Raw genomic sequence first — 12,239 nt, forward strand, 5'->3', positions numbered from 1 at the left:
ATTTTATTTTTTAAATATAATCTACACCAGTTGAAAACGTTAAAATTTTTATGTGCATTACTTCACGATCTAATAAAATCGGTAATTTTTGATATAGAAGGCTATGGATTGCTGTGTTATGAAGGTTTAAATGTCATGTCATTTCAAGAAGAGGATGGGCACCAGGTTGAGGAAGTTGAAACAAAGTTTGAGAGCCAAGAAATTTTCTGATGGTAAAACCATAAGAGTCAGGCTGACAGGCAAAATGATTGATGAACTACAGCAGTATTATGGGATGGCCATTAGCAATAATACTGAGGATTTGTTGAAAATGAAGCAGGCAGCGTGGGCTACTTTCTTCCACAGACTGTCAACTGATGAAAAACGCAGTAAACCACCTTTGCCCTCCTGGACGTGATTCCTGGTGCAATTACCACAATGCCCAATACCCTTAAACATTCCATCCCAGCAGCAGCCATGAGTATCATAAAACCTATTTACAGAGACCTGGCAAATCCTGAATCAGTGAAGAAGTGTGTGCATGTTCAGACTCACTAAAGTGGGGGGTCATTGATGCTGTTATTGCTTTTAATGACAACAACATTGGTAGGGTGAAAGCCCCTCAGCATATGAGAATTAATCTTCGAGCAAACTGCATCAGAGAACTGGAACGGATGGACAAGGTTCGCATCGATAAAGCAGAGTTGCAGCACAGTTGGTCACCAAGGAGTCCAAAAGAAGAAAAACTTGGAAAATGATCAAGAGGATGATATACAGTATGGTGCAGGGTGCTTCTGTGTTACTAAAAATAAAAAAAAATTGAACATATATTGAGTTACAGTCTTTTGAAACTTTAGAAGCCGTTCCTGAAAATTTAGTTTTTGTGTTGCATGTTTCCCTAAATCTCGGAAACCACTTCGAGTAGAGTATTCAGATTTTCAGGGATTAATTACACACATATCCTGTGTCTGCTGAACTGAAAGAAGAACATAATGTTATGAATAAATAAAATTATTTAGGATAATGTACAAAAAGAGTACAAAAAATTTTAGCGGTGTAATTTAAAATTGTATTTCCGAAAGCAGTGGCTGATGCAATTATTGTAGTTCTGTAGACTCAGAACATACAGTTTAATTTCATGTAAAAGTTTCATGTCAATGGCTACAGTGCTTCCTGAAATACAGGGAAGCCAAGTCACTAAATTTAACATTGTCGGGACAGCACGTTCCAACTCCCCTTAAGCACTGGGTTCTGTTTCTGCTTTTGTTTCATTCTGCAGAAGAGAGGAGAAGGTTAGACTGCTTGTGGATTTAATAGAACTTCACTTAATTCGTGTGTGTGATAAAGTAGGTTATATATCGGAGAGAAAAATAATCTTTCCAGAATGAGATTTTCACTCTGCAGCGGAGTGTGCGCTGATATGAAACTTCCTGGCAGATTAAAACTGTGTGCCCGACCGAGTTCGAGTCTCGGTCGGGCACACAGTTTTAATCTGCCAGGAAGTTTCAAAAATAATCTTGTTTACCAGACACTGTCATGTGAATTCATGTAGTTTGGTTGGACATTAATTAACATGTTTGAAGAACTTTTCAAGCTTAAATAGATTTAAAATTCAGAGAGTACTGTTGTTGATTGAAGCAGCCAATGCATTTTACTATTATTTCACATTTTGGTATCTAGTAACCATCAGTTTTCTTGATATGTGGTGACATTAAATGAAAACAGTGTTTGACTGTTGTCCTACCAGCACTGGTGGCATCCATCGGCCTCAACTGCTACTTGTAGGGGATTCTGCAGCACATGGTCAGACAACCCATCTTGGTCCAGCCTTGTTGCATCACATGGAACATTTGCCAGTACACACACTTGATCTGGCTAAGCTCTTCGGTGTGTCAGGATGCACTCCAGAGGAGGCATGTATTCAGGTAACTGTCACACAAGCTGATATTCAATATATTGGTAGTTAATTTTCACTCATTGTAAAAATACTTCCTATCCACGTAGAATCATGAAATTTGGCAAGAAGCAAGGTTTCACAGTACATGCAATGGAAAAAATGCAAAACTCATTAATTTGTAATTATCAACAATCTAGAAAAAGACTGATTGCTACTTACTGTAAAGGTGACACTTTAAATTGCGGACAGGTACAATTAAAAGATACTTACACATACGTATTCAACCACAGCCATCAACAGAAAAAGAAGGAGAAGGAAACAAACGCCATTCATTCACACAAGCAAACATTGCAGACAAAACATTTAAACTTAAAGTCAAAAGGCCTTCTTTGGAACCCCCCCCCCCCCCACACACACACACACACACACACACACACACACACACACACACACCAGCTGCTGTGACTGGAGTGCCAGATATAATATCTGCTCGTGACACTAATAAAAACATCACCATTCTTCAAAAGCAGAAGAGGCTAGATTATTAAACATTCTAGAAGAAATTTAATTCTACACCCACATAACAAAATACTTGGACAACATACTTAATGAACAGACAGAGTTATGGATGGGATAAGATATATATACAAAATTTCTGTAGCATTTTAACTGAATAAGTTTGGTCTGGAGTGTCTCCATATCCTGCATGTAAAAAGGTCTAAATTGACATGGTCTGTTGGGTTATTTTGCAATTTCATACTTTTTGTACATTCTATCCACATATAACAATTGTCCAGACATTGCTTTTTACATATACGAGTGTGTGTCACAGATGTGTGTAAGTGTGATCTTAGAAATAAAAGACAGGTTGTATAGACTCTTTGACGTGTCAGTTCCGTGTTTATGTTAAATGATGGTAATGTCAGATGATAAAGAATTGTCACCACCTATGATTTGACAGCATTAACATAAATGACAATTGTAATGTGAGAGAGGCCACATTTCGTGTATCCTATCTTATTAAGATAGACAGGGTGTATATGCCCTGAGGTAACTGGGAAATCCGGCAAAAAACGTGGGAGTTTTTTAGAACTCCGGGAATTCTTCATTGTTTCAATTTTTAGTTAAATTTTTGCACTTTTTATTGGTAAGAACTTACACTAACAATGAATTTTGCTTTAGCCTTCTGCAGCAGAATAACACTGCACCAATAAAACATAAATGAGAGAATAACATCAAAATAAAACTTTAGTTGCAAAACAGAAATGCACCATTTACAACAACAAAACACAGTGCACACAGAAGTGTCTGCCAACAGAAAAACTTGCCAAAGACTTTAGGACGAATGCTATATAATACTTTGTAACAACAAACAGCTTTCAATAAGCGTGACATCACAACTGTTTACATTTCTAGCAGATCATGGGAAAATATTGCGGATGTTGCTTTGAGAAGCATTACTTTCATCAGTCACTGAGAAAAATTTCATACCCTGAAGGTCAGACACTTACGTCATTGTTTGAAATTTTACTGACTTATTTGTGTTTGATTTCTTAAAGGGTAACATTCGCTTAAAAAGACCAATATTATACGTGAAAGCTTGGCTATTCTTGTAGCTGTGCTGTATGTGGTGGAATTTGTATTTATACTTTCTTAATATGGAGATATGCAGTTTACATGTTGCCACGTTTTTTTACTGGGTGTTGTTTCCTAAAGCGCCGAGAAGTTCTACACTGCTGTATAAAACCTTTACCATTCAAAGGACTGGTAACTTCTAGCTCTGAGGGAAAAGTATATTGTCACTTAACACGGAAAAAAATGTACATTCACTAGGGAAAAAAGTATATTTTTAACCAAAAATCCAGGAACTTGGCCTGCTCCCCCTCCGCATATACGCGCTGGTAGACATGGTTGAAATTGAATTCTAGGTATCGCATGGTTGTTAGCTTATTAGGTGCCTATCAAGCTGAACATGCTTGTCATTGACATAGATATAAATAATGCAAGTAGAGTTATGTTTCTTCTATTATATGTACAGTTGTCACAGTGTAGGAATTTATGTTCATACAGTTGTTCCTCTGTTCAGATGTCACTGACATTGGGCTACACAGTGGAACGCTGGTTTTGCTAATAAACATTTAGAAGATGTCTTTTAACAAAATTAATATCTAAAAGCTGCAGAGCACCAGGCATTCAAGATTTTAATATTGTATTAAACAATCAGACGCTAGAGTGCCAGAGCTTGCAGAATTTGGCAAAACGCACACATTGCCAAACATCAGCAGACCTTTACTCACTGACCAAACCTGAGAGTTTCTGAATTTCAGAGTTCATGTCAGCATGGCCAGTTCCAGTTCATTATTGTTTCTTGGCTGTCAGTTTTTGTGACAACCATAATACATTTAATCCAGAGAATAGAAAACTGATTGGCCTCATTGTCTGTGAGGTGGGTTGGTGAATAGGCAGTCCGTATTTGTTCATCACAAAGTCGTCATCTGGATATTGACTTTTGGGTTCCCTTGATTCTCACTTAGTTATAATTTAGGACTCTCCCTTGTCAGTTAATAGTAGTTGCTATTTGCGGCTGTACTAGTGCTAATGTGAAACACCAGAAGTAACTATTTCATATCAACTTGTTTTATTCTAGTAATAGTGTTAATCTGAATAATTCCAGTAGTTGACATAAAACAACTTGTTATTCATTTGACAAACTTTTTCATGTATTCATGAAACATGTAGTGTTATTTGAGGCACAAACAGTTGTTTGGCTCATCTCTTCTAGCTGCAAAGTGACTCATAACAACTCAGTCAGAAAATTGTTAGCAGTGCGATATCCAGGGCAAGTGCTATTGAAATTTAAGAAATTTGTGTGTGTTAATGTTTTATGTTACTTTTGTTGGCCTTTGCAAGAAAAAGCCTTGACATTAACTGTAAATACTTGTGAGTGCTGATGTTTCATCTTGTTTTTCACAGGTTTTCCAGGAAGCTCGCCGAAATACTCCGTCCGTCATATATGTACCTGGAATATCTCAGTGGTGGTCTCTTGTTGCTGAAACTCTGCAGGCTGTATTTTTATCAAATTTGCGTTTGCTTAATCCAAGCATTCCAATTTTATTGCTTGCTACATCAGATGTACCATATAAAAAATTTACCACATCAGGTTTGTATTATTTAGTTAGTACAGGATTTTTGTGTGTAAAGTACACTTTGTTATAATAACTTTTTAATCATATATATGTCATGCCAAATTATAGCTCACAGCTCTCCAAGCTGAAATCACCAGACATGAACTGGGCACACCAAACACAACCCTTTTTGTTCTCGAATAACATATCTGCCTTTAATTCTGCCGAAAAGAAATTCAATGTGCATAAACTTATAATTAGGTCCATCTATCAACCACTAGACATACCCCCAGATGTTAAACTAAAACTTCAAACAGAACTTCAACTGATCAGTGCATATTTTCCCCAATCATTGGTCGAGACACTGATCACTAAGCAATCAAGGGGTAAATACAGTTTTGTAAGTAGTGGACATCCTGTGAAACAGTAGTGAATGATTTCTCTGGGAACTGTTTGGAACAGATAGTTTAGAAACCCACTCGTGACTGAAATATATTAGACCTAATGGCAAGAAATAGACCTGCCTTCTTTGAAGACAGCCACACTGAAACTGGTGCCAGGATCTTGAGGCAATTGTAACAGTTACTTTTGAATACATTGTGGGAGTGAACAGTGATCAATGTGTTACAAATATTTACTATCAAAAACAGTCTTGATCACAATTGATTTATTACGGTGGCTGGTTTCAACCACTACTGTGGTCATCTTCAGACCAACAAGTAAGAACCTCCTCCTGGTGGTAAATCACTACTCAGTTTAGTAGTGATTTACCGCCAGAAGGAGGTTCTTAGTCATTGGTCTGAAGATGACCACAGTAGTGGTCGAAACCGGTCACCGTAATAAATAAATTGTGATCAAGACTGTTTTTGATACTAAAAAAAGTAACAGTGATTAACAAAGTACTGAGTGCAGCTGAAACGTAGTAGGGTTCACAGGTTCAGTAACGTAGAAAAGAGGGCAGTAGTTTCATATCTCGAGGAAAAACTCAAAACGTATGACTTGGCATCGGCAAGTAGAACTTCTGTTACTCAAATTTAGAAAAATAAATAACCAAGAACTGTGTAAATATGTGGTAGTATAACTGATTGAGATGGGTGGACCCTCCATTTTATATGCTCCCTGTGGACACAGTAGTATTAAAAAAAAAATGCAACTAGAGCACTGCAGTTGTAAAACAATGTGTTGGATTAGAGATAGAGAGACACTTTATGAAACTTGTTTGTATGTCAGTAAGGCAATCTGTGAAGCTTTCAACAATTAATGTACCAGAGTCTTATTCACAGACTTCATAAGAAACCCAAAGAAATTTTGGCCATATGTAAAGGCTATCACTGGTACTAAAGTCAGTGGCCAGACACTCGTAGATGACAGGGGAACTGAAACTATGTGTAGAAAAAACAAGAGCAGAAGTGCTTAACTCAGTCTTCAAATATTCCTTTACAAAGAAGGACCCAGGAGGACAGCCCATTTTCATTCTTGCACCTCTACAAAGATGACGGATGGATACAAGTGTCAGCATTGTCAAAGTATTGTTAAATCAGTAAAAATGGACAAGGCCCCAGGGCATGGTGGTATCCTTACCTAGATTCTATACATAATTTGCTGCCAAGCTAACCCCCTTGAACAAAAATCTGTGCCCATTGAAAGCACGTCAACCCATGTACAAGAAAGATATAGAAATGATGCTCAAAACTATTGTACAATATATTTGATATCTGTCTCAGAGTGACCCCCATGCCAACAACCATGGATCTGTCACATGAAACTGAACTTGTGCTTTTCTCTGAAGTGACATCCTGAAAGACATGGTTCGTGGCAGTCAAGTTGATGCAATATTTGGCTTTTCAAAAGTATTTGACTAAGTACTGTAACAAGAGTTATTAATGAAGGTACGGTCTCGTGGGATATCAAATAAAAATTTGTGGGTGTGTTTGAGGGTTCCTTGGTTGGTAGGATGCAGAAGCATGTTATCTTGGATTGTAGGCAACAGATGCAGAAGTAATTTGAGGCATGCCCCAGGGAAGTGTGTTTGGGTTCTTGCTGCTTATGTTGGACATTAATGATGTAGCAGAATATGTTAATAACTAGCTTGCACCTGCTGCTTCTAAATTTTTCATGCCAATTAAGACCATAGAGGCATTGTCTTTTCTGAATGTACTTCTGCCCATAAAGCAGCTCTGGTAACAGGAGTGAAAGGTTTTTAACCACCACGCCTGTTGCGTTCTTATGGTGATTCCTGTAGAATCTCTCATCCTTAACATATATTTATATATTTCTTTGTATCTAACTGAGAAATTAAATATCAGTTTCCAGAGATTTAGCTTTAATTTTTTTTTTTAATATAACAAAATATTTTCTTAAAAATTTTCATCCTCTGTTTCACTTCCTTAGGGTTTGAATTTCTAAAAACAATGAAACGTGTAATTTTTTTTTATTTCTAACAGAGAAGCCAAAACAAATTTTTGTAGATGTAGCTTCGAAAATGCTTTCATAATGAAATATTGCATAAAAACTTTCATCTCCTATTTCACTCATTTAGGGGGTTGATTTTCCCAAAACACTGAAACACTTCCCCCCCCCCCCCCCCCCCCCCCCCCAATCAAGAAGCCAAATACCAATTTTCCTAAATGTAGCTTTAAAAATTCTTTAGTTCTTTAATAATGATTTATTTTCAAAAAACATTCATCTGCTATTTATCCTCTTTAGTGGCTGAATTACCAAAAATGCTGAAACATGTAATATTTTTTATTCCTGACTGAGAAAAGAAGCACCATTCTTTGTAACTATAGCTTCCAAATTGCCTTTACAGCAGCATATTTTGAAAAAGCCTTCCAACCCCAATTTCACCCCCTTAGGAGTGAAATTTTGAACACTTTCTACTTAAACAGTGCCTACAGTGTATGATTTACACACTCTTCAAATTTCAAGTTTCTGTCTTCAGCGGTTTGGGCTGGGCAATGATGAATCAGTGAATCAGTCTGGCCCTACTTCACCCCCATAGGTGTCTAATTTTCAGAAACAATGAAACATGTAAGTTTTCATTTCTGACTGAGTAGCCAAATTTTTGAAGGTTTAGCTTCAAAAATGCTATCACAGTGAAATACGTTCATAAAACGTTTTACTCCCTTAGGGACTGAATTTCAAAAAACAGTGAAACTTGTATTTTTTTATTTCTAACAGAGAAGCCAAATTTTTTAGTTTTAAAAATGCTTTAATAATGAAATATTTTCATAAAACCTTTCATTCCCTATTTCACCACCTTAGGGGTGCCGAAATACTTTTTTTTTTTTTTTTTACCAAGAAACCAGATACGAATTTTTGTAGTTCTAGTTTCAAAATTCCTTAACAGCGATATATTCCCACAAAGCCTTTTATCCCATTTCACCACCTAAGGAAGGGACTATCGAAAGATCCATTCTTAAACGATACCGGCAGTATAAGATCAATACCCTGTGCAAAATTCAAGTTTTTATACTTAGTGGTTTGGGCTGGGTGGTGATGAGTCAGGGAGTGAGTCAGTTAGTTGGGACATTGCCTTTTATATGTAGAGATAACCCCATTTCTTTTGCAGATGATGCAATTATCTATAATAAAGTAATACCTGAAAATACTGCACAAATATTCAGACAGATCTTAATAAGATTTCAAAATGGTGAAATATGTGGAACTTTATGTAGGTGTCCAGAAATGTAAAATTGTGTGTTTCACAAAATTAAAAAATGCAATTTCCTGTGACTACAGTGAGTCAGTTGAAGTTAATTGTAAAAGCTTGTTGTGATATGAAATGGAATGATCACAACAGTTGTATTACATGCAAAGCAGGCGACAGTCTTCGGTTCATTAGTAGGATACTGGGAAAATGCAGTTAGTCTACAAACAAGATCGCTTACGGAATGCTCATGGGTCCCATAAGGAAAATAATTGATGCGGGATATTGAATGTATACGAAGATGGGCAGCATGAATGGTCTGGATTGTTTGGTCCGTGGAAGAGAGTTATGGAAATGCTGAAAGACATGAACTAGCCAGCCACTTGATGCAAGACTCGAACTATTCTGTGAGAGCGTATGATCAAAGTTTCAAGAATCACTATTAACCCAATCGCTATCAAATGTGGAGCTGTGGAGTTGCTATTGGACTTTAATCATATGAAGAGCTCAGATTGCAAATATGCACTTTGCTGTATGAATGTGAGGTTTCCACTTTCTAGCTAATACGTGGCTTTTAAATTAATTCTGAAGTGTGTATCACGAGATCGGGGCGGGGGGGGGGCTGCACCCACTACAGGACCAACTTTCTACATGGGAGAATGGCTGTTCAAGTTCCCGTCTGGCATCCAGATTTCCATGGTTTCTCTAAATCTCTTATTGCTAATGATGGAATGATTACTTTGAAAATGGCACGGTTAATTCCTTCCCCACCCTTTCGTGAACCGAACTTGTGCTCCATCTTCAGTGCCCTCTTTGTCAACAGTACGTTAAACTGTAACCTCCCTTGTGATTACAAAGATTTTCCCGGCATTATGATTGATGATATTTTTCTTGGGTATGCAGCAGGATAATGTAGTGATCTTGACACAATATTTCAACAGACCAACTGGCCACCATCAGATGAGTACACTGTTGCACAATGTCACTAGAACCGCGTTTCCAACAGAATCTGCACCTGCACGGCCAGCCCATTACACGTGCGTGAACAACAGTGCTATGAACTAGTAGTACATCAGAAGAAGAAATAGTCAAAATGAGGTACTGCTAGTAGAACACTAATTAAAAGAACCCACTGGTCAAGATAACTACATTATCCTGCTGTACACCTGAGAAGGGTACCATCTTGAATCTTTCTTCTTTTTTCTTCAAGTACCACCACTGAGGCAAATATGTGGGCTCATTTTTCGATGGGTGTATCCCGAACTGAGAAGAAGAAAATGTCACAAACGGGTGTGCTGCACCTGAAAGATGATGTCGGTTCAAAATTTGCATCAGTCACATAAGAGTGGCACTAACAGCACCGCTATGACAATGCAAATCAGGTTTTCGTTAAATACGTGCTGTAATAGTCGTGAGTAAACTGTCTTTGAGAATGTACGTGGCAAGTTGATGTTAGTCCAGAATGGCTTTGAGTTAACAAAGACACCATTATTAATACCTCACTGAGTGTGAACAAAGTTGTGTTATAGGGCTACGAGAAGCTGAATGTTCCTTATGCAATATTGCAGAAAGACTTGGCAGGAACATAGCCACTGTAGGTGGTTGCTGACAGCTCTGGTCACGAGAATGTGTAGTCACAAGAAGACTGGACTCCAGACAGCCACACGGCACTACCGAGAGGGAAGGCCACAGTGTTTGGCGTACGGCTCTGGCGCCTGTTACATCTGCACCAGCAGTTTGAGCAGCAGTTGGTACCACTATGAAATGATGAACTTTTGCAAATTGGTTACTTCGAAGACAGCTCTGAGCCAGACACTCTTTACCATGTGTTCCACTGACCACAAACTACAGCCGTTTTTGATTTCAGTGGTGTCAAGCGAGAGCTCGTTGGAGGGCAGTATGAAGGTCTGTTGCATTTTCTGATGAAAGCTAGTTCTGCCTTGGTGCCAGTGATAGCTGTGTGTGGATTGGGAGGCAGCCAGTTGAGGGCTGCAATCAACCTGCCTGTGTGCTGGGCATACTGGACCTACACCTCGTGCAATTTCGTATGATAGCAGGAGCACTCTCGTGGTCATCCCACACACCCTAACCCAAATTTGTACATCAGTCTTGACCTCTTAGCAACAAATAATCCTGAGCTAATAATGAGCATCAAAATGGATACAGGGATTAGTGAACTGAGGGTTCTGTAGCGAAATTGAATATTGTAACCCCTAAATCCTCAAAAATAAACGAAAAATATACCTATTCAAAAAAGCAGATAAAAATTCACTTGAGCCTTCCTGAGAGACAGTCTTCACTCCTTCCATCTCAACAATGTAAATGTAGACCAGATGTGGCTTGAATTCAAAGAAATAATGTCAGAAGCAATTTGGAGATTTCTACCAAATAAATTAACAAACGACGGAGCTGATCCTCCTAGGTACACGAAACGGGTCAGAACGCTGTTGCAGAAACAACGAAAGGACGCAAAATCTCCAAGATTGGCGATCTTTCACAGAAGCTCAAAATTTAGTGCAGACTTCAATGTGAGATGCTTATAATAGTTTCCACAACAAAACTTTGTCTCGAAAACTGGCAGAAAATCCAAAGAGATTCTGGTCGTATGTGAAGTATGCTGGCAGCAAGACACAATCGGTGCCTTCTCTGCACAATAGCAATGGAGGTGCTATCGAAGACAGTGCTGCCAAAGCTGCATCACTAAACTCAGCCTTCCGAAATTCCTTCAACAAAGAAGAAGTAGTAAATATTCTAGAATTTGAATCACAAACAGCTGCCGACAGGAGTAACGTAGAAGTAGATATCCTCAGAGCAGTAGAACAACTTAAGTCACTCAACAGAAAGAAGTATTCTGGTCCAGATTGTATACCTGTCAGGTTCCTTTCAAGAGTATGCTGATACAATAGTTCCATACTTTTCAGTCATATATAACCATTCACTCGATGAAAGATCCGTACCGAAAGACTGGAAAGTTGCACAGGGCACACCAATATTCAATAAAAGTAGTAGAAGTAATCCACTAAATTACAGGCCCACATCATTAACGTCACTATGCAGCAGAATTTTGGAACATATGTTGTGTTCGAACGTTATGAGTTACCTCGAAGAAAACGGTCTACGAGGTGCATTCAAGTTCTAAGCCCTCCGATTTTTTTTCTAATTAACTACTCACCCGAAATTGATGAAACTGGCGTTGCTTCTCGACGTAATCGCCCTGCAGACGTACACATTTTTCACAACGCTGACGCCATGATTCCGTGGCAGCGGCGAAGGCTTCTTTAGGAGTCTGTTTTGACCACTGGAAAATCGCTGAAGCAATAGCATCATGGCTGGTGAATGTGCGGCCACGGAGAGTGTCTTTCATTGTTGGAAAAAGCCAAAAGTCACTAGGAGCCAGGTCAGGTGAGTAGGGAGCATGAGGAATCACTTAAAAGTTGTTATCACGAAGAAACTGTTGCGTAACGTTAGCTCGATGTGCGGGTGCGTTGTCTTGGTGAAACAGCACACGCACAGCCCTTCCCGGATGTTTTTGTTGCAGTGCAGGAAGGAATTTGTTCTTCAAAACATTTTCGTAGGATGCACCTGTTAC

General features: G+C 38.5%; 1 protein-coding gene across 1 annotated transcript in view; it reads left to right on the top strand.

Moving 5' to 3' along the window:
* LOC126091894 (ATPase family AAA domain-containing protein 2-like) overlaps nucleotides 1–12,239 on the top strand; it is a 222,379-nt gene that overhangs the window by 117,233 nt on the left and 92,907 nt on the right. The window contains exons 13-14 of the mRNA XM_049907190.1: nucleotides 1,727–1,904; nucleotides 4,850–5,050. Of these exons, the coding sequence (XP_049763147.1) occupies nucleotides 1,727–1,904; nucleotides 4,850–5,050 (379 nt within the window). The remainder of the gene's footprint in view (nucleotides 1–1,726; nucleotides 1,905–4,849; nucleotides 5,051–12,239) is intronic.

Source organism: Schistocerca cancellata, chromosome 7, assembly GCF_023864275.1.
Source record: "Schistocerca cancellata isolate TAMUIC-IGC-003103 chromosome 7, iqSchCanc2.1, whole genome shotgun sequence".
Taxonomy (NCBI): Eukaryota; Metazoa; Arthropoda; class Insecta; order Orthoptera; family Acrididae; genus Schistocerca; species Schistocerca cancellata.